Here is a 26,815-nt window from a genome sequence, read left to right as displayed (position 1 = left end):
AAGAAAGCAATCTCTGTTGGGCCAAGAATCACAGGAGCAGCAAGTAAAGGAAGTCCAGGCAAACCTCGAAGGGAAAATTGAGGTTTTTCTATACTTGTACCTTATAATAAACGATAAAAATTGATCATAGTGTTGAGATTTCTTGACCATTTTTCGCATAAAAGACTCGGCAAAGATCTATATTTAAATGTTGGGGTTTTAAAGTAAAGTGTATAGACACAGGTTTAAAAAAAAAAATGGTTAAAATGCTAATGATTACCACCTCATGTGCTTAGTTATCTGTAAAATGGAGCCTGCATCATCAAACCACACTTTGCAGATAGTGTGATTTATACAGAATTAATTTACAATAAGCCAAACGTAAAATCAAATGCAACTTTTCACCAAACTTCCAACAAACCTAATGACCTTAACCATAGGTTAAATATTCACAAAAGCAAACGTGATGATTAAAGCGGATACACACACTTAATGCAAGTACAGTATGTAAAGGCAAACCTTTCGAAGGGAGAGCGAACTCTACTAATCACATGGAAAGTCAACACATCCTTCACCAACATTTCCTTATCATCCAATGACCATACTGATCGTAAACATCCAGCTACTGAAAGGTAGTCAGCATTTTCATTGACAGATAGTTTCAACTCTTCCAAGGTTGAGGATTCTTTTATCTGAAACAAATGATCATACATAATAATTAAGATACACATTGGCATTTCAACAGCATTTTTGACCCCGCCCCAACCAGTTTCACAAATTCTTATTGAAACTTTAAGCATAATTTAAATGCTCCTCCCTTGTTCAATAGGTTTTTAGTTCGTAGGTAAATTAACATAAGAAATTGAAGCATGAATAGGCCAAATGGCCTAGCGAGCCTGCTCCGCCATTCAAGATGATCATAGCTGATCTTCAACCTCAGCTGCACTTTGCCACCCTATCCCCATATCCCTCGATTCCCTTAGTATCTAAAAATCTATAGATCTCAGTCTTGAATATACTCATTGACTGAAGACCCTCTGGGGTATAGAATGCCAAAGATTCACAACTATCTGAATGAAGAAATTTTTTGCGTTACAATCCTAAATGGTCAGCCCTCATCCTGAGACTATGACACCTAGCTCTAGACTCTCCAGCCAGGGGAAACAGCCCCTCAGCATCCACTCGGTTAAGCCTGATAAGAATTTTATTTGTTTCAATTAGATCTCCTCTCATTCTTCTAAACTCCAGAGGATTAGACCCATTAAACAGGACAGCCTCCTCATTCCAGGAATCAATTTAATGAACCTTTGCTGCACCTGCTCTAAGGTAAGTATATCATTCCTTGGGCAAGAACAAATCTGTACACAGTACTCCAGATGTGGTCTCACCAAAGCCCAACATAATTGCATCAAGATTTCCTTACTCTAATACTCCGACCCGGTTGCAAAAAAGGCTAACATACGTTTGCCTTCCTAATTGCTTGCTGTATTGCATGCTAATGTTGTAATTCATATACAAGGACATGTAAATCCATCTGCATATCAACATTTACTAGTCTCACCTTTTAAAAAATATTCTGTTTTTCTTTTCTTCCTGCCAAAGTGGATAATTTCACATTTCCCCACATTATACTCCATCTGCCACCTTATTGCCCATTCACTTAACCGGTCTATATCCCTTTGCATCCTCCTCACACCTAAATTTGATCATCAGCAAACTTGGATACATTACACTTAGTTTCCTCATCTAAGTCATTGATATAGATTGTAAGTAGCTGAGGTCCAAGCATCGATCCTTATGGCACCCCATTAATTACAACCTAAAAATGACCCATTTACTCCTGTTTTATGGCCAGTATCCAATCCTCAGTCCAAACCAATATATTACCCCCAATCCCATGAGCCCTAATCTTGTGCAACAACCTCGTATGGCACCTTACCAAATGCCCGTTGAAATTTAAAATATACTACATCCACTGGTTCCCCTTTATCTTCCCTGCAATTACACCATCAAAAAACGCCAATAGATTTGTCAAACACTAAAACCACATTGACTCTGCCTGATCATATGATTTTCTAAGTTCCCCGTTAACATGTCCCTAATAATAGATTCTAGCATTTTCCCAACATCTGATGTCAGGCTAACTGGTCTGTAGTTCCTAGTTTTCTCTTTCTCCCTTTCTTGAATAGCAGGGTTACATTTGCTTTCTTCCAATCCAAGAGGATCGTTCTAGAATCTAGGGAATTCTGGAAGATCCAAACCAATACATCCACTATCTCTGCAGCTACCTCTTTTAAAACCCTTGGATGTAGGCCATCAGGTCCAGGGGATTTGTCAGCTATTAGTCCCATTAACTAACTTCTCCAGTACTTTTTCTTTAATACTATCCATTACTTGAAGTTCTTCATTCTCATTAGACCTTGGGATTCCTACACTAAGGTTCCCAAAACTGGAGAGAGTTGACATAACGTTATAACTAACCCAATGATTTGTATAGATTTAGCGTTACCTCTTTGCTTCTGTATTCTATGTCCAAACTTATCCAATCATGCTTTTATAGCTTTATCAACTAGGTCTTCAACATTTATAAATGTGTGTGTGTCTGAACCACTAGTCTCTCTACTCCTTTTAAAGTTTTACTATTTAGTGTCTATTTCCACTCATTTTTCTTCTCAAAATGCTATCACCTCATATTTCTTTACATTAAAATTGATCTAGCATCCATCTGCCCCAGTTACTAACCTATGTCTCCTGAAGTTGCATATCGTCCTCTTTACAACTAACTATGCTCCCTATTTGTATGTTGTCTGAAAATTTTAACAGCAGCACCCCTGTACCCAAAGTCCAGCTTGACTTTTTTTTTTAAAAAAAAGAGGAATTGTTCCAACACTGACCTCTGGGGGACACCACTGCTTACATCTCTCCAGTCTGAAGAGCATCCACTAACCACTATTGTTTTCTGTCCTTTAACCAGCTTCCCATTCATGCTGCCACATTTCCTTTCAAACCATGTGCCTTCATTTCACCAATTAAATAACACCTATACGGCACCTTAGAATCATAGGATGATTACACCATGGAAGGCAGCCATTTGGCTCGTGCCGACTCTCAGCTAGTCCCACTTCCCTGCTGACCTGCAAATTGTTTTCCTTCAGATATTTATCCAACTCCCTTTTGAAAGATAAGATTGAGCCTGCCTCCACCACCCTTTCAGGCAGTGCACTCCAGATCCCAACCACTCGCTGCATAAAATTTTTTTTTCTTACTTTGCCTTTGGTTCTTTTGCCAATCACCTTAAATCTGTGACCTCTGGTTCTCAACTCTTCTGCAATGGGAAGAAGTTTCTCTCCATCTATTCTGTCCAGACCCCTCATGATTTTGAACACCTATCAATTCTCCTTTCAATCTTCTCTGCTCCAAGGAGAACAAACTCAGCTTCTCCAGTCTATCCATGTAACTGATGTCCCTCATCCCTGGAATCATTCTCTTAAATCTTTTCTGCATCCTTCCTAAAGCGTGGTGCCCAGAATTGGACACAATACTCCAGTTGGGCCCAAACCATTGTTTTATACAGGTTCATCGTTATTTCCATACTTTCAGACTCTATACCTTTATGAAACCCAGGATCCCGTAAGCCTTTTTAAACTGTTTTCTCACTCTGCCCTATCACCTTCAACGATTTGTGCACAAATACCCCAAGTCTCTCTGTTCGTGTGCCCCCTTTAGGATTGTACCATTTAGTTTATATGTCCTCTCATTCCTTCTACCAAAATGTATCACTTCACACTTTTCTGCATTAAATTTCATCTGCCACGTGTCTGCCCATTTCACCAGCCTGTCTGTGTCTTCCTGAAGTCGATCACTCTCATCTTCACTGTTCACTGTACTTCCAAATTTTGTCTCATCTGCAAATTTTGAAATCGTGACCTGTACACAGATGTCCAAGTCATTAATATATATCAAGAAAAGCAGTGGTCCTAAAACCGACCCCCAAGGAACACCACTGTATACCTTTCTCCAGTCTGAAAAACAACCATTCACCACTACTCTGTTGCTTGTCCCTTAGCCAATTTCATATCCATACTGCCACTGTCCCTTTTATTCCACGGGCTTCAACTTTGCAGGCAAACCTATTATGTGGCACTTTGTCGAATGCCTTTTGGAAATTCATGTCAACCGCATTACTCTCATCAACCCTCTCGTTACCTGATCAAAAAACTCGATCAAGTTGGTTAAACACGATTTGCCTTTAACAAATCCGTGCTGGCTTTCTTTAATTAATCCACACCTATCCAAGTGACCGTTAATTTTGTCCCTGATTCTAAAAGCTTCCCCACAACTGAGGTTAAACTGACTGGCCTGTAGTTGCTGAGTTTATCTTTACACCTTTTTTTGAACAATGGTGTAACATTTGCTATTCTCCAGTCCTCTGGCACCAGCCCTGTATCTATGGAGATTTGGAATATTATGGCCAGTACCTCCACGATTTCCGCCCTCAATTCCCTCAGCATCCTAGGATGCATCCCATCCACTCCTGGTGATGTATCTACTTCAAGTACAGCCAGCCTTTCTAATACCTATTCTTTATCAATTTTTATCCTATTAAGTGTCTCCACTTCCTCCTCCTTCACTATGTCTATGACAGCATCCTATTCCTTGGTGACGACAGATACAAAGTACTCATTTAGTACTTCAGCTACACCCTCTGCCTCCATGCATAGGTCTCCGTTTTGGTCCCTAATCGGCCCCATTCCTCCTCTTACTACCCTTTTACTATTTATATGCTGATAAAAGGTAATCCAAAAGTCTTCTATGTTGGCTGCCAATCTGTTCTCATACTCTCTCTTTGCCCCTCTTATTTTCTTTTTCACTTCTCCTCTGACCTTTCTATATATAGCCTGTTTTTCCAGATATATTTATAACCTGACATCTGTCATACGCACTCTTTTTCTGCTTCATCACTTTCTCTATCTCTTTTGTCATCCAGGGAGCCCTGACTTTAGTTGCACTGCCTTGACCCCCAAGTGGGAATGTACCTCAACTGTACCTGAACTATTTCCTCTTTAAAAGGCAGCCATTGTTCCACTACAGTTTTACCTGCCAATCTTTGATTCCAGTTTACCTGGACCAGATCCTTTCTTATCCCACTGAAATTGGTTTCCCCCCAGTTAAAGATTTTTTACTCTAGATTATTCCCTCTCCCTTTCCATAGCTAATCTAAACATGATGATACTATAATCATTGTTCCCTAAATGTTCACCTACTGACACTTGCTTTATTTGACCTACGTCATTCCACAGAACCAGATCCAGCAAAGTCTCCTCCTCAGTCAGGCCAGAAACAGATTGGTCAAGAATGTTCTCCTGAACACTTCAGAAATTCTTCCCCTTTTCTGCCCTGAACATTATTACGATCCCAGTCTATATTCGGATAGTTGAAGTCCCCCATTATTACTACTCTATATAGTTCTTGCACACCTCTCTAATTTCTCTGCAAATTTGCACCTCCATATCTTTCCCACTGTTTGCAAAAGTCTATCGAATACACCTAGTGGTGTAATGGAACCTCTTATTTCTTAACTCTAGCCAAATAGATTTTGTTCTTTACCCCTCCAGGACATCCTCCCTCTCCAGCACTAACATTCTCCTGAACCAATATTGCCACACCACCTCCCATCTTTCCTGAATACCTTATAACCAGGAATATTTAATACCCAATCCTGCTCTGCTTTGAGCCAGGTCTCAGTTATTGCCATGTCATATTTCCATGTGGCTATTTGTGCCTGCAGCTCACTTATCTTGTTTACTACTCCTTGTGCGTTCACATACATACACTGTAAACCCATTTTAGACCATCCTGTATTCTCTTAGTTTGATCCCACCTAATATCTTACTATTTCTTACTTTAGTGCTCTCTGCCTCTCTCAATCGTTTGAGCACTTTATTTCCCTTTCTAATGTTACACCCTGGTGCCCATCCTCCTGCCAAATTAGTTTAAACCCTCCTCAATAGCACTAGCATACCTCCCCGTGAGGATATTGATTCCGGCCCTGTTGAGGTGCAACCCACCTGGCCTGTACAGGTCCCACCTCCCTCAGAACCGGTCCCAATGCTCCAGGAATCTGAAGCCCTCCCTCCTGCACCTTCTCACCAGCCACACATTCATCTGCTCTATCTTTCTATTTCTATACTCACTCGTGCGTGGCACCGGGAGTAATCCGAAGATTACTATCTTTGAGGTCTTGTTCTTTAATCTCTTTCCTAGCTCCCTAAAATCTGTCTACAGGACCTCATCCTTCTTTCTACCTATGTCTACCTTAAACGCCTTCTAAAAATTCATAAAACATTATCCGCGGCATCTCTTTATCAAAATGTTCCCTCAAAGAAGTTGTTTAAATTTTCATGGCACAACTTGCCTTTTACAAATCCATGTTGGCTGTCCTTAATTAACCCAAGTCTTTCCAAGTGAGTATTAACTTTAACCCTTATTATGGCCTTCACAAGATTATCCACTATGTATGTTCGGCTGGCTAATCTATAGTTACATGATTTTCACTTTTTTTCTTATTTTTGAACAGAGATGCTACATTCACAGACTTTTAGTCCACTGGCACAACTTCCATCAACATTCTAAGATGCTTGCCATCAGGGATTGGTGCACAATTTCCCGTGGAATTCCATCATTTTGTCCAGTACTACATAATTTATCTAAATTATTTCACCTCCTTTTGCACTCCCAATACCACCTACTTCTCTAAAAATTGAGGGAAATATACATTTAGTATCCCTTCATTGTCCACAAGATCTCCTTTTGCATCTCTAAATCTGCCTGATCCTTTATTTAAGCACTCTTGAACCTGCCATTAATGTTTATAAGAACAGCATGCAGTCTTTTTTTTTTAAAAAAAGAGTGTAATACTATTAGTTAGAAGGGTTGCAGATTGGGCAGGAGGGAAGCAGCTCTTTATCTAGAACATCAAATAGGCAGAATGTCAATCTACTTGGCATGCAGTATATAACAATGACGAAGAACCATTAAACTCAGAAAAGATTTAATTGAGATATTTTATTCTTCACCAAATAAATCGTAACCAAAACTTAGTGCGACTAAAAAGTTTTGTTTATTTAAAAGTAAAAATAATAGTTATTTTCACTGCTTCTAAAATTGGCTTGCCTGGTCGTTAGAGAAGCACTGGCAGGGCTAACACTGGATAGAGGAGCATACAAACAGGTCGCCTTGACCTGTTTCTGTGGATGGCTGGTCTTGCTGCCAATGAAAAAATATCTGGAGTTGTAGATACAAGTGTATGCTGGGAGATAAAGTCTGCTACTTGTCTGAATCCTTTCAACTGCTAATAATAGAAGCACCATGAACTGAAACCCTGGACTGCTTAGTTAAAATAAATAGTTTTGCTGCAATTTTGGTAATTTGTTTTATGACTTTATTATGTTATAAACCTTATTTCCTGTACTAAGTTTTTCAACTGGTGAGAATTCAAATTGGCAGCCAAATACATTTAACAAAATATTTGGAGCAATCATTTGTTGATTGTGTTGCTGATTTGGTTGTTGTCATATTAGCAGTTTTTCATTGGAAAAATATTAGCGTTGCCTGCTTTTGATGGCATGTTCCTTACCTATTCAGTTGTGAAGTGTTACATTTTATAAATAAGTAATTCGAGTCCATCAGGTGCTAGTGTGACATATAACAAGTGCGATTCTCGAAAGATGGACACAGGCATGCATGAGACACAGACTTTATACATGTTTCCCTCCCTCGCTGCGGGTGGAGCTTGGATGTTGCTGAAAGATGATTTTTTTTCTCTTCTGCTCAAGATAAGGGAGGTCAGTTCTGGGAATGGAACACTTTCTACTTATAGCATCCAGCATTTGCATCAAGCACTCTCAAGTCAGGAATAACAAAATCAATGCATGGTAAAGCTCCCATCCTCAGAACCCCACTTCTTACTGCACAAGTGTGATTTTTACCCCCATTTTCCACAGAACATACCCTTATGGCTTCTCTGTGAGGGACTGCCAGATTGTATCAAATGATCAGCGATTGTTTGCTCTGGGCCTATACCTACTCGGAATTTTATTTAATTCACCCCTCATCTCGCTCAACACCTTTACACCCAGCTGAGAGGAAAGACTTGCATTCCCTTACCAATTGTTGGTGGATTTGAATCCATTTTTTTGGTGAAATTAAGGTGTGGTAGTCCAGTGCCCCTGAAAACAACACTTAAAAGTAGTTTAAGAAACATTAAGAATTTACCTTCTTGATCTTTTGTACCACCTCAAAATGTGTCACATCTTCCATGGTTGGTTCAGTTATCTCTGGACCATAGGCCAGACAATTAAACAGAGTTGTGGAGAAGAAGTTTGGTGATGGACCACCATGAACTAATGATAGTGCAATCATCCGTCCTGCTTCATAATACCAGTCCCACCTAAGAGCTACAAAAGGAAATAGACATAAATACATGCATATATAATTTTCTAATACAATAAGAGTAGAGGGAAGTAATAGAGCACTATCTACTGCCCTTCCATTACAATAGTGGCTACACCTAAAAAGTACATAATTTTCTGTGAATCACTTTGGAACCTCCCACAGCTGTAATAGGTGCTACATAAATCCAAGTTCTTTATTTATTTATATATTTAGTTTGATCCAATTCCCTGCCTAGCAATAGTGCCAGACATATAGCAGCAGCCTGGGTAACCAGACCTCTGATTTTTAATTTTAATATTCAGTAGCAAGGAAACAATCTATACTCAACCAGATGTCAGGCAAAATTCTGTGCAATGAAGCAAACTTAAAGATGTGGCACAGGTTGATAGAGAGAAGATCTCAGTTAAGTGCTCCATTCCTTACTGCTCTTATTACATAGAATGAAACCATAGATATCCAACTAGCTACTGTTGCTCTTGTGACACGTAGACAGCAATATCCCAATGTTATTTATGTACAAACTTTAACTACACTATGTAGATTTATTAACACAAGGCAAGTGGACAGAGATGCATTAAGGAGTGCTGCAATAATAGGAGAAATCGGACATGATTTATTTTATCATAAAATACTAGTTATGGTTAAGCATCAAGAAAATCTTTCAATCAAGTTTTGTAGTTTTGCATTCACCAAAAGGGCACTTTTATTTCCATGTGTTACTGGAAATAAAAATTGTATTAATTATATCAAAATGCAAAAGTGTAACTAAGTTCATTTTAATCCTCTTGGATTTCATACAAAAATATTATAGGTTAACAAGCTTCTTGGGCTAGACTTTCCACTAGGTGGCTAATGCCCAAAAAAATGGGCAATGTTCCAGCGATGTGGGACGTCTCGGCCTTGCTGATTGCCGGCACAAGGCCCATTTTTTTTGGCGATTTTCCACTTGGCCGTACCCCAGCGATGTCAAATGGGCAATGTGATTTTTCGGCAATCTCACGATCGGCCACCGAAAACGGAAGCAAAAAAAAGCTTCTCTAGCAACGCTATTGTGCGCATGTGTGGGATTTTTTTTTGTGGTCGAGTTTCTTTGCCATGTTTTGAGGGGTCAGGGATCATCACACATGCTCAGAAGCACAGGGAGGGTGTGTGTGAGAGAGAGAGAGAGAGAGAGAGAGAGAGAGAGAGAGAGAGAGAGAGAGAGAGAGAGAGAGAGAGAGAGAGAGAAGCGGTTTGTTTTTTTTGACCAATATTTGAACTTGGATAATATACAATATATTATCTAATATATTGAAAAATATATTTAAATATAAATTACTATGGCGGGAGAAACTGAACGTAAAATGGCTAAACCCTCTAGCGAGGAGGCCAACAAGGTATTAGTGAACATAGTGAGTGGCAGATGGGATGATTTAACACGGGGTGGGCATGGGAAACCTCCACCCCGTGCATATAGGAGAATCTGGGCCGAGATTGCCAATGTGGCCAGTGCAGGAAAAGATGGAACAGCCTGCTGGCAGCAGCCAGAGTAAGTTGCATTTATATTGAAAATTATACATATGTAACAGTTAAATGATGTATGGAAATTTTAATTGGAATCTTCAATGCCATTTCGTTGTAGTATTAATTAAATTATGAAATAATTTATGTATCCTAACACGGAGTTGAATTTTATATTATGGAATATTGTTCATATGCAGTGCAAAGTTCTAATCGAACATTTAAATCTGTCAATCTTAAATGCTTATTACCAAGTCAATTAGCTTATGCCATGCAATGTTATCTTATCATTTACAGAAGATATCTATGAATCGAGCCAAGCAGAGGACAACGGGCGGCGGCTCTGCTCAAGTTCAAATTCTTTCTGAATACGAGGAGCTTACGGTCGCCTTAGTGGGGCCTGACAGCCATTCGGCCATGACACGTGGTGTGGCCGAACCCACCCTCGAGTCTCGTGAGTAATGGGAACTGTGCAATATATCAAACACATCTTTAAAATATCTTAGTTCCGCATGTAATGTCCTGTAATTATAATGCAATACGATAGATACTTTTGAGGTAATCTTGATTCATGAATGAGGTCATGTCAGCCCTGGTGAATCCTTGTGCATATGGGGTATTGAAAAGTATTCTTATGTAATGGGTTATTGAAAAATTGAAATGTATTGATATGTATGTTTAATAATAATGAGTACCGCTAATGTCCTAAAATGTTGTCTAGAAATGTCATTCGTCTTTTTAAGGTCAAGTGTCGTTACAATGAACCACTCCTCCTGCAACATCAACTACCTCGCAGGAGGAAGAAGAGGAACAGCTTCCAAATACGGAGGAAGAGCAGGAGGAGGAGGAAGATATTGTTTTTGTGGGGGGGGGGGGAAACAACCTGCAGCCATCTCAATTGAGATGGATGAGGCACCAGGACCAAGCGGTGTGCAGGTGATGACGCCAAGGCGCGAACTATTGCCAACGCCGACCCCACAGAGGTCGGGTCAGCAGGGTGGGCAATCGCCTACCATGGAGGGCCAGACAGAGAGCTGGATATTCCTGTGCAGTGAGACGGTTCGAGATCAGTCGCGACCTTATTCAGGGTTTTGCTGGTTTCTCCGCAAACTGGAGCCAGTTCCCAGCAGCCTGGAGCAAGTTCAGCACGAACTTCTTCAATTGGTCTTCTCTGCAAACACAGACAGCACGAGACACATTGGAGGCCATTCGTGAGCAAACCGCTGCAACCAATGCCCTTCGGCATGCGTTGATGGTTGCACACGGCGCTGCACCCCAAGGTGTCGTGTCAGCTCGCAGCGAGACCCCGAGTACGCAAGCGAGTACGGAGGACACAGAAGTAGAGCCTCAAGCTTCAACTTCCCCTCCTTCACCTCCACCACGGCAGGAAATCTTGCTGTCCCACACTGCACAACATCTTCGTGTCAGTCAGCGTAGACCAAAACGGGCAGGTGGGGTAAGAACACAGGGCAGGAAAGGACATGGAGGGAAATGTGGCCGCAGGTAGGGTGTTTATCATTGTTGAATTGTTTTTTGTTGTTGCTGGAAAACTGTTATCGTTATGTTCAATGTTCATTGGGATTTGAGGGAAGGGTGGTTTTGGGGAGGTGGAGGGAAGGTGTTAAGTTTTTAAAAAATTAGTTATCTTTGTTATTAAAAAAAATCTTAAATTCAACAAGTTTTGTGCCTTCTCAAGTTACATTAGTTAACAAATTTACAGTTGTTCATCATATTGAAGCAGTACTTTACTTAAACTTTACTTAAAGTAAGCATTAATGCCGATGATAGGCCAGTATAGGCAAGACAACAATGAGAACCCCACGCAAATGAAACTTTTGATTAAGCATAACTGTAAATGAACATTTGAATATCCACAATGCTAGTTCATGCAAAGCGTTCATTAATTAGCTGCTGACGCAACAGCTTAGCGGCCGTGTAACTGCCACTGGCTACTGGTCTTCGGGAGGGGGATGGTGGTCCCGGTACTAGATCGCCAGGCTGATTGCGCTCCCCTATGTCCTCGCCTGCATCCTCTTCTGCCTCTTCCTCACCGGCTGGCTCTTCTGTCTCCCCTCCTTCTGGAGGTGGACCTGCAGCCCGATCTGGCATTACTTGTCCTCTCCTTATAGCTAGGTTATGCAGCATGCAACACACCACAATAAACTCTGCGACCTGGTCAGGGTGGTACTGTAGGTTGCCTCCAGAATGATCCAAGCATCTGAAGTGCTGCTTTAGGACTCCAATTGTCTTTTCAATGATGTTGCGAGTCGCTATGTGACTTTCATGATAACGTTTCTATGCTTCAGTGACGGGATTATGCAGAGGGGTCATCAGCCAATTGGCAAGGCCATATCCTTTATCCCCCAGCATCCAACCGTGACCTTCTGGCTGATTGACAAACAGATCAGGGATAGCAGTTTCACGTAAGATGTGCGCATCATGGATGCTGCCAGGAAATGTAGCAATTACTGTCAGAATAGTTTGATTCTAGTCGACAACAAACTGGTTACGAAACACCTCTGCGTTCTTTAAGGGTGCTTTCAGGGCAATGTGCGTGCCATCTATTGCTCCCTGTACTTTGGGAAACTGTGATATCCTGTGCCTCCCTGATCATTGGGAAGCTTATGAAGTCCATCCTGCGAGCGTAAAGGGCTTCAATCACCTGTCGAATGCAGCAGTGCGTAGCGTGCTGAGAGATATGGCAGATGTCGGCAGCTGAAGCCTGAAAAGATCCCGATGTGTAGAAGGCTAGGGCAGCAGTAACCTTCACCTCAACGGACAGTGTGGTTCTGATGGTGCTGGAAGGCTGCAAATCACCCTTGATGAGTTGGCATATCTCATCGATGACCTCCTTCCGGAATCGTAGCCTCCTAAGACGAGCGTTTTCAGACAAATTCAGGTAAGATTGCTTTTTCAAGTCCTTTGTTGGCTGTATGGTCACCTCCTCTGTCTCCTTCTCCGTCTATGCATTACTCGGCCACCTCTTCGAGTGATCCTTTCAGTAACCAGTGTGTGAGCAGTTACAATTAATGGCAGGGAAAGCATAGCCCCCATATCACTATCAATAATTCCTTTCACTAATTTAATTTCTCTCGACTCTCTAATCACCGTACTCTGTACTCTCTGCGCTGTATACCAGTCAGTTTAATAGGCCCCAACAATCAGTAAATAATTTCACTATGTAGAACCTATTTCCAAAATAACTTTTTAATACCTTCTTTATGTACCCTGATCTAATATTCAGAGTAGAATTATCTTTATTCACTCTCTAAATAACTCAACTATACAGCTCCTCTTTTTCTGCTGCCTCCACTCTTCCTCCGATCTTCAAAATGGCATCCGTAGTGCCCATTTCCTTCTGTTTGTTAAGCTCAGTAAAAGCAACTATTTCTCAGCACTCTTTTGGGCCTTGCATCAGCCCAGCAAAGTGCATGCTAGGTGCCGAAACTTGGGATGGATCTTGTGTGGGTGATCATTTCGGCGATGTGAGTAGAAACTTGGGCACCTGTTTTTCCAGCGATGTTTTGGGCCTAGTTTCCACTTTTTCATGAAAATGGGCGATAGAGGTCCGTTTTGGGCAATAGATGGGCCTTAGATGGGCTATGTGAAGTGGAAAGTCTAGCCCCTTGACTCCTAATGACAGCATTTGCCTCTCAGAGATTCCCTCTTCTTGTACAGCAAGATGTTAATTAAGCATTTCTGGTCATTAAAGAAAATCAAACAGAAGCACTCTCAACAGAGGAGAGAAATGCCTTTGAGGTGTTGTTAAACTTAATATATATAATTTACTATTTACACTTCAACTTAGTTTTAGCAAATTTTACAATTGTCCACAATATAGTGTACAAACTGAATATTTGCAATACCTCTGAAACCACTACACCTTTTTTGAAAAATGTTCAAACTGACATGGACATGGAACAAAATGCACTCTTGTGTACAAGTGCTGGACACTTTAGTTGCCATTTGAGATCAAGAAATTTTCAAGTTATCTGCTGAGCCTTTCTAATGAAGATATTTATCATATCCTACTGCCAATTGCAACATATCCTTTTACTTACCTGGAATTTGTAGAGCCATTGGGTAGGGAGCATTCTCTAAGTAGCATTACAGATACATTCTGAACATTTCCTTCTAGTATTGGACTATACCAAATTACAAAGAAGCATGCAAGTGCAAAGTAAGTTCATTATCAAACCAACATAACAGCATTTAGCAACTCTCCATCAATCACTACATCAAAATTAGATGCAATCACAAAAATTTAAATATAAACTATAGTTGTGAAGTTTAATATATATATATATAATGTTGAAAATGTCTAACCTCGAGAATTTAGAGTCATGTTCTTCGAGATAGTAGAACCGTCAAACAAGTCTGAATTCTCAAGATGATGCATGAGCATACAAAAAAATTCATGACAGGGATCCCTCAGATCAACAGCCTCTTGAGGTTTTCTAGCATCATCTGAAAATTGAATGCAAATTGTGCTGGTGGGGCTGAACGTTTTGCGTTTCATCTCTCTCAGAGCTCCTTCCCAGACATTTGTTCTGTCAACATTGATTCTTGAGATGACTTTCAAGTTGATTTGTGACCTTAAGTCTTTTAAAATGTCTGTAAGTGATCTTGATGCAAATATTTGGCTGTTGAAGAAATGGTTTAAAAAAAATATTTGCAATTGAAGTTAATCACTAGAAAAATTGTACAACATTACAAGTTCTATTTAACAGAATTAAAAAAAAACTTTCCAATAAATGTTTTGAAACATTTTACAATCTTAGATAATAGAAAAGCAAAAGTGAAAGATATTCTAACAAGGTCCAACAGTCTTTAGCTCAAAACAAACGCTGAAAGGTGAGTTCTTAAGCAAAGGAACCAAAAATACCAGACATATGGGCCCTGATATTTACTGGGAGGGCACGAGGAAAACCCAGCAAGGTGTGACGCGGAGCGCCTGCTAAATTTAACTGCAGGACCGTATAACTTTTTTTTCTTAGCTGTCCAGTCCAGCAGCCAGCCAACTTGACAGGTTGGTCGTCTGCTGGGCGGGAAAACAGGAGGCTGCAGCTGAAGGGAGGCTGAGTGCTTCCTTGATAGGCCGCAGGAAGCAATCTAGCTCCTCCCAACACATAAGGAGTGCTGGAAAAGGTACTTGCTTTTGGAGCTGGCAGCTCCCACCTCACTAACTGTTGGGTTCCCAGAACCCTGGGAAACCAGCGTGGCATTTGTTAAATTTAAATCAGGCTCCCAATTGCACTGTGGAAGCCCTATTTAAATACGTTAATGAAGTGTCTCGTCTCTCAACGGCAGGACACTTGCCTGCCAGCGTAAAAACAGCAACAGGTACACACGTGACTGATTGGGAACACGTTACGGGTAGGCGGGGGGTAATAATCAAAGCCATGATCTCAAATAAGTTGGAACAATACTGAAAGCGGTTGAGAAAAAGAACTTGCATTTTTATAGCGCCTTTAATGTAGCAAAACGTCCCAAGGCGCTTCACAGGAGTGTTATCAGACAAAATTGGACACTGAGCCACAGAAGGAGACATCAGGACTGATGACCAAATCTAGGTGGTATTGTGCACAGATCAAATCAAGATTTACGACCAATGTGTAGACAAAGCAAACAGGGTACTGGGTATTAGTTATAGATCCATTAAATATATTTCAAATGCCACCATTGTCCTTATGCAGGTTCTATTTAATGTCCAGTTCTGCTCTCTTCACGGTGCATGATAGTGCCCTTGGAAAGGATTCAGAGGAGAGCCACAAGAATGATTCCCAGCTTAAAGAACCTTAGTTGCTCAGGTAGGCTTACAGAGATAGGTCTACTCATTTTAGAGCAGCATAGTCTTGGAGGAGACCTGATAGAGGTATATAAAATAATGAAAGGGCTGGATTGCTTACTTATTGATGGATTTATTATTTTTTTTTTCTAAACAGATTAGACCAGACCAGTTGTCATGCATTTAAACTATGCAAGAGTAGGAAGAGGCTAGATGTTATGTAGTTCTTCTTTTCCCAGAGAGTACTGATCCTTTGGAATACATTGCCAGCTTGTGTGGTGTGCCCTGACCGTCTGCTGCCTTCAAAAGCGAGCTGGACTGGTTCTTGACTGGAGCAGAGATTGCATCTTAAACAGATAATGCAAGCACGATCCATTTGGTCTCCTGGACTGGTTTTGTTTACCTGAGAAAGTCGTAGAGGAATTTTCCAGGTTTGTTTTCCTTTGTTGGCGCTGGGTTTTTTGCCTCTCCCAGGAGATTACATGGCGTAGGAAATGTCTACTCATAATGCTCCAGGCATCATGTGCGTTTGGCAGGCTGGATGGAGCAGCTGGTCTTTTCCTGCTCATCATTTTTGTATGTTCATAACTTACCATTGCTCTCAAAGAGGAAAGCTTTCTCCCACACGAAACATCCCACAGCAGAAGATCAGCGAGATGGTGGGTGTGGAAAGAACAGGTGTGTAATACTCCTGCTCATCTATCCCCTGCAGAAGGGCAAACCTTTCCTAGATTTTCAGTGTAGACTCTGGTTTCTGTAGCTAATATGACACAAGAATCAGAATATACTACACCTCACACTGTGATTGTGGATCTTGCATAAGTGATCTTATCCATGATTTCTAGAACTGCTGCGTTTCCATCAAGATTGCTTTCTTTGTGAAGTATATTCTTTATGTTACTCATTTTAGAACGATTGGGCAATGTTTGTTTATTGCTTTTTTTTTTTAAAAAGGAAGGCTTGGAGAGTATTCTATCACATTCCTGACTTGTGCCTTGTAGATGGTGGAAAGACTTTGGGGAGTCAGGCGGTAAGACATTCGCTGCAGAATACCCAGCCTCTGACCCGCTCTTGTTGCCACAGTATTTATGTGGCTGCTCCATTGAAGCTAATCTATTCCCTTCATGAAATGAAGCTAAGGTATGAAATAATCAAATATGCTAGGCAACACAATACTAATTCTGTCAGCCATTAGATTGTCATCTAGGAAATGCATTTTGATTAAATATTGGAATGATGGATAATTTTTTTTTTTACTGAATTACCTTATGAAAGTCCACAACCAAATAGGTGTGGCCTACTGTTTCAAAAGCTGCAGAAAGCTCAGAGGACAAGGAGGGATAATGCACCACAGTCACAGAAAATGCTGTTTGCGATGTTGGTTAGGACGGTTTCAGTGTTGTGGGAGGCATGCAAACCTGATCTGGGTGATTCAAACAGAGTTGAGGGAGAGCGGGGCACAGATCTGGGAAGTGACAACACATTCAAAATACTTTGGAACGAAAAGGGAGGTTGGAGATGGGGTGGTAATTTACAAGGACAGAGGGGAGAAGAGTATGTTTTTGATTGGTGATGGCAGTTTTGAAAAGGAGGGGGACAGTAGTTTGAGGGGGAACCATTTATGATGCCAACTAGTTTACGGTCCAAGAAGGGAAATTATTTAGTGGGAAGTCATGAGAGCAGGAGACTCGCATAATAGATAAGCCCAGAGAGGGCATGGTGGGAGCTGGGAGTGAAACCAGAGATGGGGATTTAGGGGTATGGTGGAGTGAGAGGTTTGGCTTAGTGGTCAAGGGGAAGGAAGGGGAAATAGCAGAATGGATGGTTTCAATCTTAATAACATGAAGTCTATTAGCTCCTATTTGTTGGAGGCGAGGATGGAGAGGGCACTGGAGAGGGTTTAAGGAAGTTTATAGTAGGGAAACAAAGCCAGTCACCATCTTGGTTCTTCAGAATGACATGAGACTAGTGGGCAGTTTTGACAGGCGCCTGGTAGAGCTTGACCTGCCATGCAGATCTGGTGCTGGATGGGTAAACCAGTCATGTGGCAGATTTCCTCAAGGCTCGGCCCCTTGGACCTAAGTGAGTGAAAATAAGGCCGTACCGAGGGATGGACATGGTGGGAGACAGTGAAGGTTTTGCTGAAGACAAGGGCATCAAAGGTGGAGATGAACAAAGCAACAGCTGCAGAGACATAGACAGAGACAGATAAGGAAGTGGTGAGGCAAAAAAAACACATTTCTGAGCTTCAGAATTTAAAAGTTAATGGATGCATTAAATAAACTATATCGCTGAATTTTTATAACCAAAGTACTGACTGAGTCTCAACATTCTATAACTTGACACTGAATAATTTTTGCGACAGCACTAACCACTTTTTGCGTTCTTTCAGAGTTCCACTTGATAATCTAGGACATTTAGAAGGAGAATGCAGCGACTCTTGATTATCTGCAAGTTTCCTTTTTGGCGAGGTTATCTCTGACCCAAGCCGCCTTTTTCTTAACTTCGCTATGGGAAAAATGTAAAATAATTTTACAAAGTTAACTCTGGCCAATTTTATGGAATATGTCATTTTTAAAAGTGAACATATACAATCTCAGCATTTTCATTTGATTTTCAACGGGGCATTATTCATGGCTTCAGCAAGTGATGACCACAGCATTACAGAAACTACAGTACTGTTTTCACATATTTCTAGTCAGTTAGTTGGCAGAACAGGGCAAGTTATAGATGAAAAAAGGCCACACCAACATGCTTTCAATACCATTAGCACCCACAGCCACAGCTGTCACTATTCATTTCAGGCATTTCCATAGAATCCCACTTTCTCAGCTTTAGCTTTGCACTGGTCTTTACCTGCCAGGATTCATTCCTTTACCTTCGAAGGCTCCTGGTCTTCATCCAGTATGCATATCTTATGCTCAATAACTGCAAAAATCAGTCGTTCTCAGTGCTTCAGATGCTCATTCTACACTCAGTTGATACGCAACATCCTCTTTGCACAGTGCATTCAAAAAGCATACAGCCGCTACAATGTCAGGAATGCAATGGAATATTGACTATTCATCTGGATGGGTGCAGCTGCAACACCACTCGAAGCGCAACACCATCCAGGAAAAATAAACATTCTGCTGGATTGGCTTCCTTGCAACTTTACTCAATGGGGTAGAGTTTCTGCTTTGGGTCCAAATCGGCAATTGCGCCCATTTTGAGAAGCGTTCCCAAACCCCCCCACTCCCGGCTAGTTTCCAATATATTGCTAGACCAAAATCCACCATGAAGCAGCACAATCAGACAGTGTTTTAGAAACACAGAAAATGGGTGCAGGAGCAGGCCATTCAGCCCTTCGAGTCTGCACCACCATCCAATATGATCATGGCTGATCGTGCAACTTCAGTACCCCATTCCTGCTTTCTCTCCATACCCTTTGATCCCTTTAGCCATAAGGGCCACATCCAACTCCCTTTTGAATATATCTAACGAACTGGCCTCAACAACTTTCTGTGGTAGAGAATTCCACAGTTTCACAATTCTCTGACGATTCTCCTCATCTCAGTCCTAAATGGCTTACCTCTTACCCTTAGACTGTGACCTCTGGTTCTGGACTTCCCCAACATCAGGAACATTCTTCTTGTATCTAACCTGTCCAATCCCGTCAGAATATGTTTCTATGAGATCCCCTCTCATTCTTCTAAATTCTAGTGAATATAAGCCTAGTTGATCCAGTTTGTCTTCATATGCCAGTCCTGCCATCTCGGGAATCTGTCTGGTGAACCTTCGCAGCACTCCGTCAATAGCAAGAATGTCCTTCCTCAGATTAGGAGACCAAAACTGTACACAATATTCAAGGTGTGGCCTCACCAAGGCCCTGTACAACTGCAGTAAGACCTCCCTGCTTCTATACTCAAATCCTCTCGCTATGAAGGCCAACATGCCATTTGCCGCCTTCATCGCCTGCTGTAACTGCATGCCAACTTTCAATGACTGATGTACCATGACACCCAGGTCTCGTTGCATCTCCCCTTTTCCTAATCTGTCACCATTCAGATAATATTCTCCCCCTCCCTGTTTTTGCCACCAAAGTGGATAACCTCACATTTATCTACATTATACTGCATCTGCCATGCACTTGCCCACTCACCTAACCTGTCCAAGTCACCCTGCAGCCTTTTAGCATCCTCCTCACAACTCAACACTGCCACCCAGCTTAGTGTCATCTGCAAATTTGGAGATATTACATTCAATTCCTTCGTCCAAGTCATTAATGCATATTGTAAATAGCTGGGGGTCCAGCACTGAACCTTACAGTACCCCACTAGTCACTGCCTGCCATTCTGAAAAGGACCCATTTATTCCTACTCTTTGCTTCCTGTTTGCCAACCAGTTCTCTATCCACGTCAATACATTACCCCCAATACTATGTGTTTTAATTTTGCACAATAATCTCTTGTGTGGGACCTTGTCAAAAGCCTTTTGAAAGTCCAAATACACCACATCCACTGGTTCTCCCTTGTCCACTCTACTGGTTACATCCTCAAAAAATTCTAGAAGATTTGTCAAGCATGATTTCCCTTTCATAAATCCATGCTGACTTGGACCGATCCTGTCACTGCTTTCCAAATGTGTTGCTATTATGTCTTTAATAATTGATTCCAACATTTTCCCCACTACCGATGTCAGGCTAACTGGTCTATAATTCCCTGTTTTCACTCTCCCTCCTTTTTTAAAAAGTGGGATTACATTAGCTACCCTCCAATCCATAGGAACGGATCCAGAGTCTATAGAATGTTGGAAAATGACCACCAATGCATCCACTTTTTCTAGGGCCACTTCCTTAAGTACTCTGGGATGCAGACTATGTTTTAGAACATAATTTTTTTTTTTTTTTTAAAAACATTTTGCTTTAAAAAAAATTCGGTGATACAAGATATAAGCATTTTTAAAATCAACAATCTGGAGAAATGTCAATCCACCTGTGAGTAACCCAATTTAAATTACTGAAAATCAAATACAGAACCATTTACTAGTTATATTGGGGTCCAGTAGTTTTAGTAAATTATAAATTACATTCAAGAGTTTTTAAAAAACATACCTATTCTTGTCCTTGGTCTCAAAAGAATCAGCTTATTGTTTAGAGCCTCCTCAAAGGCCTGCAAATGAGCTAAATTAGCAGAAACTCACAATGGTGATGAATTCATCATGGGGCGTGGCTTTTAGTGTGATTTATTTATAAACTAGTGCAAAACATTGCAGAAACTTGAGTTGCGCTGAACTTAACTTGCGCTTAAAATGCCGCAATCTTTTGTGCAGGCTACGCCGATTTCAGGGAATTGCTCAGAAAAAACCCAGCACAACTGAGCAGAAAACTCCACCCAATTATCAACTCTTTCCATCAAAGATGCAAGGTGACTGAAGCTTTTCAACAGCATCTCCTAGCCCTCCAAGACAAGGACAACGCACCACTGTGATGCGGACATATATATTTATTTATTCAGTGTCTTGGGTCAAAATCCTAGAATTCCCACCCTCGTGGAGCATCATAACGATGAATGCATTGGTTCAAGACAGTTTGCCACCTTCTCAAGCCAACTAAGGATGGACAATAAATGGAACATTGCCAGCACCACCCGGATTGCGACAACAAATTAAAAAAATAATTGTAACAGTTGTTATTAGTAACAAAATAAGTTTCAAAGTTATTACAAGTAATAAAAAGCAGTTACCTCAAAATCAGCAGTAATTTGTTAGCTATGCTGAATATCAAAATAAAGTTATGCATAGAATAAATACAAAAAAAAACTGAGGATTAAATATAGCGTTTCCAAATTATTAGGAGGTCGAGAGCAAATTAAAGAACTATTCACGAACATTTATATTTTGGCTATCATGCCAATGCCAACACAATTTTTTTTTTTTTTTTTTAAGTTGGAAGGTATCTATAAATGGAAATGGATGGACTGTAGTCACAATAAATTCTAATTCACACAGTGACCAATTTCAATCCAGACGCATTTATTTCAAGAAGTTAATTTTGAATGCTGTATCAGTAGAAATTGGAGATGGTCACCAACACTGTAGTGCAGTGGTTATGTTACTGAACTAATAATCTACTGAACAAATTACTGCTGATTTTGCCTGGACAATACTCTATCTGGAAATAAAAAGCTGATAACAGTAAAAAGTGACCATGATGTGGTCAAATTGGCATAAAAACCCAATGTGGCCTATATGTGACTCCAGCCCAACACCACTGTGGTTGACTCTTAACCACCCTCTGAAGTGGCCTAGCAGCCACTCAGTTGTGTGAAACTGCTACAAAGAATTTCAGCTGTTCAAAAAGGTGTCCCACCACCACCAATTTCTCAGGGCAACTATGAATGGGCAATAAATGTTGCCGGTGATATCGAAATCCCAAGAATAAATATAAAAGCAACAATGTGGTCAAAAGTTTGAATTGTTCTTGGTGACTATCTTGAATTTAGCTTGATTTCATTCAAAAAGTAGAAGATTTGATGGTCGGCAGTCAGTACAGTGTTTGGCAACAATGGTTTGCTTCAATGTTAATGTGATCAGAAATAATAACAAGCACGCTTTTTGCAAGGATGTGACCAACATTTTGACATTGCAGAAAAAAGCCAATAAAAGAAACCTGTTCCATAAATGTTAATTAATAGAAACAAAGGGCAAGATTCTAAAATCAAGATTTCCTTGGAGCAGCACTTAATGAACTTCTCTCAGACTACCATAACCCAATTGCTTTAAACAGAAGTATTAACTTCCAAGAAGCTACATCATGTATGGAAGTTGGTAAAACAGGTGACAAATTGCACAAATTAAATGTCTATAGAGAACCTGGACCAGATCCAGTATATCCTAGAATCTTAAGCAAATTGTTGAAGCTCTGCTGGCTATTGTCAAGAGCTCAACAATAAAATGGAACTTCACGCAAGAACTAGAGGATAGCAAATGTGATTGATATTTAACAAAAGGGAGCAAGATAGGAACTGTAAAATTTGGGGTTTGTTAGTCTAATTTCTAGATTTGGAAAAATACATAACAGCACTACATGACATGTGCACTTAAACAGAAGAGGCTAGTCCAAAACTAGGGGCTATAAATGTAAGATAATCACTAATAAATCCAGTAAGGAATTCACATCTTTGCTCAGAGTGATGTGAATGTGGCATTCGTCACCATTTGGAGGGTTGAGGAGAATACCATAATGCATTTAATGGGAAGCTAGGTAAGTACCTGAGGAATAAAGGAATAGGATATTGTAGTAGGGGGAGATGAAAAACAGGGGGGGGGCGTTTGGAAAGAGGAGGCTTGTGTGGAGCATAAAACACCGGCGTAGACCCGTTGAGCCAAATGGCTATAAATTCTATGTATCAGTTTGAGAGGTACGAGTTACACTTAGTCTATTAAAATTCTATGAGGATGATGATGAGGGCTATCTAGCAAATATAATTGACCTGGATTTTCAGAAGGCATTTGATAAAAGTTCCATATAAATTGCATGGACCTCAACTCTGCATCAGTCCATACATTCAATCATAAAAGATACAATCAACTGATAACTAGTTACTAAACTACAATCGACTTGAGCAAGATCCTGGTCACTAATAATGATTGTTAAACACTTTAAAGAAATGTTTTAAAACAGAAATGCCACATTTTCAAAATAGTTACCTGATTTGTACACAATATCTCTGCACTCAGGGCACTCCCAATCTTCCAGACAGCTTGCCAACAATGAACAGGACAGATGAGTCCCGCTGGAGCCACAGTACTTACAAAGCACAATGTCCCATTTACTGAAATAGAAAAATGATGCAGCTATTAATTTCTTGCAAAAGTATCTTTCATCACAACATTGTATCTATCTGAAAAAAAACTCCACTACATGCCAGATGCTATAATGAAACATACAAATTAGTAACCAAGTTCTACTTAGTCCTTCATGGAATTATAGATAAAGGTTAAATAGAACAAGGAAATGATAGCTGGCACCTTAAATGATATCCTAAACTAAATTTCAGGAAAAAAAAACTTTAGATAAATGCCATCTTATCCACAAAATGTGCCAGACACTAAAGTTGTGATAATCTAACTAGCACAGATTTGTATTTTATAGCATGGATTTAACAGGGGTGACATTAAAGGATTAAACTAATTACTTGGGTGAGGATTCAATTAATTTATCATCACATAGCTTATTTGTACTTTTAAAAAAAAAATCACACCAAATAGACCTTAATTTGACAACACAGAATCATAGAAATTTACAGGAGGCCATTTTGGCCCATCATGTCCACGCCGGCTGACCAAGAGCTATCCAGCCTAACCCCACTTTCCAGCTCTTGGTCCGTAGCCTTGTAGGTTACGGCACTTTAAGTGCACATCCAAGTATCTGTTAAATGCAGTGAGGGCTCCTACCTCTACCATCCTTTTAGGCAGTGAGTTCTAGACCCCCCCACCACCCTCCGGGTGAAAAATTTCCCCCTCATATCTGCTCTACTTCCTCCCAGTTACTTTAAATCTATGCCCCCTAGCTGTTAACCCCTCTGCCAAGGGAAACAAGTCCTTCCTATCCACCCTATCCAGGCCCCTCATAATTTTATACACCTCAATCAGGTCTCCCCTTAGCCTCCTCTGTTCTAAAGAAAACAGACACAGCATTTCTAATCTTTCCTCATAGCCAAAAATTCTCCAGTCCAGGCAGCATTCTTGTAAATCTCCTCTGCACCCTTTCCAGTGCAATCAGTGCAACAGTAAGTTGAAAGTCTATTTTCATTAACATGTGAGAGACAACATTGAAAACGTAATCCTGCTATACTGATGTATGGGGAGACATCCTGCATCAATAGACAGAAATGACAAAACATTTTTAAAATACTGCTTTATTGCTATGAACCTAATTGCATTATGGTAGTGCACGATTCTGAATGCACTTACCGAATAGATACATTGTCTAACTTTTACATTTGAGACAATAATTCCACTTTTGTACCAACACCAGCCAGAACACTCCCCCACCAGACACGATACCTACTGCATGAACAATATAAGCCAGGACTTCGTTGGGATGGGGATGGAGGGGGACAGACTGAATCAGACTGAACTGTTCCACCCAAGGTGAGCAGCTAACCATTCTAAAGGTTTCCATTTAACACATGAACTGAGTTTGAAAGCATGGTTTGGATGAGAAAAAAAACACTGAAGATGAAGAATAAATATTTTATTGTCACAACTTTCCAGTTAGTACTGGTAAATAAATTATTCAGAAATAATAAACTATTTATCGCCACTGCATTGAGGAAATTTGCTCAACTGTAAACACTTAATGAATACCAGTGCAATGTACGTCTTACAAATATAATCTATGTATTAAAATGTGTACAAGATAAACAGTGTTTATCAAATTGCCGTATCATTGTTTTACAGGTACTTTTATATTTATCCAGAAATAAAAAGAGCAGATTTTTGGAAGGGCACATCCATCATAGCATGCTCTAGAGTACTGTAACCAAGGTGGTGGACTACCTCAATCACAGGTGACGCAGACACCGATCCTAAATCCTTCAAATGCCTCTCCAAAACTGTTACGCAGTTACATTATGAAATAGTATGGAGCAGAGTTGTTGGTTTTACACCTGTGTACTCAGAAGATTGACTAGAGCATCCATCTGCTCTGCCAATTGTGTCCATTATGTAGGCAAACTATATACAGTATGCATCTCACTGTTGCTAGATTACATACTCCAATGGATATAGTCTGTGCTTACTTCAGCAGGTGTGCACTCTTCTCTATTAGGCTCCAAAATAATTTGTTTGTAATGGAACAGGCAGAGAAACAAAGTTTCTTGTGACTGACATGTCCCCATTTGCCAACAGAACCTCAAAATCGGAGGCAACTCCAGGCAGGCTCCATGAAGGAATTAGGGATAGTTCTTCCTGGCATTTGTCAGGTGACTATGCATTCCTCTCATTGTATGGTGATTCAGTGGCTTCAAACGACAAGTCTTCACAAATGAATTCCTCATCCCTGGTAATCTCATAGGTAGCAGTTTCAGCAATGGATGGTGCTGGGCTTGATGATAATAACTAGTGCTCTCTGAAAACAAAAAGTGGCAATATGTAAACTTAGGTTAGTTATAACGTGCATATCCTGTGGATCTGAAGACAAGCAACTCCAGACACCATTTTGGGAGTCTTTAAAAAAGCAAAAACCATGCAGCGATAATATGGATTAATATACAATTATCTCCATGTAAATTACAAAAATTAAAAAACTCTATTTGCTCAAGCTACAATTATGGACAGCAATTTTCCAATAACATTACCTGTGCTGGAAGATTGTCGAGAAAGAGATGCTGTAATGTAACCTCAACAGACATCTGGAATTCTGAAGCAGGAATAATTTTGAAGATCTGCGGAACCTTTTTCTACAGCTGAATAAGATTTATTTAGTGGCTGTGTCCTTTTGAGCACTGCATTCCAGTTTGACAATCTTGTGCCGTTCGACTAAGATTAGAGACATCACTAACATTTTTATCGATCAACTTGCATGAAACAAAAAATTGGGCACAAAGTAAAAATGGTTTAAAATAATTAATGCTTTCTAGATGTATTTATTAGAGGATAATACTAACTTTCTATGCATTTATTTTAATACAGCAAATATCCTGGAAGGTTTTGAAAGCAGTGAGGCAAAGATGTTTGATAAATGAAAGGAATTGAAGGCTAACTAACAACCTGGCCCTGATGGCAGAAGTCCTAGGGTGCTGAAGGTGCCCAAGAGGGACATTTCTGGGCACAGGCCATCATGAAGGAATCATGAAGTTTTGTAGCACTGGATGCAATTACAAACCCATTAGTCTATCCATATCAGGTATAGTTAAAACTATTAGCTATAAGCTAATAAAATAGCCAGCATGGATTTAGATGGGAAAGATTCTGCTTGGCAAACATATACCACTTCTTTGAGTATATTACAAAGTAGACATTAGAGATCCCATCATGTAGCTTTTTGTACTCAAAGTTTCACATGAAAGACTTCTAATTAAACTGAAAGCCACAAGAATCCAGGGTATT

General features: G+C 40.3%; 1 protein-coding gene across 2 annotated transcripts in view; it reads right to left on the bottom strand.

The window, feature by feature from the left end:
- The window catches only part of g2e3 (G2/M-phase specific E3 ubiquitin protein ligase), a 137,274-nt gene that overhangs the window by 49,657 nt on the left and 60,802 nt on the right, over positions 1-26,815 (bottom strand). For both annotated transcript variants that reach the window (XM_070879020.1, XM_070879021.1), the window contains 5 exons: positions 23,411-23,535; positions 18,094-18,229; positions 14,260-14,576; positions 8,254-8,435; positions 499-671 (listed from right to left, as the gene is read on the bottom strand). In XM_070879020.1, the coding sequence (XP_070735121.1) occupies positions 499-671; positions 8,254-8,435; positions 14,260-14,576; positions 18,094-18,229; positions 23,411-23,535 (933 nt within the window). The remainder of the gene's footprint in view (positions 1-498; positions 672-8,253; positions 8,436-14,259; positions 14,577-18,093; positions 18,230-23,410; positions 23,536-26,815) is intronic.

The sequence above is a fragment of the Pristiophorus japonicus genome, chromosome 4 (assembly GCF_044704955.1).
Source record: "Pristiophorus japonicus isolate sPriJap1 chromosome 4, sPriJap1.hap1, whole genome shotgun sequence".
Classification (NCBI taxonomy): Eukaryota; Metazoa; Chordata; class Chondrichthyes; family Pristiophoridae; genus Pristiophorus; species Pristiophorus japonicus.
This window is presented reverse-complemented; position numbering and strand designations above follow the sequence as displayed.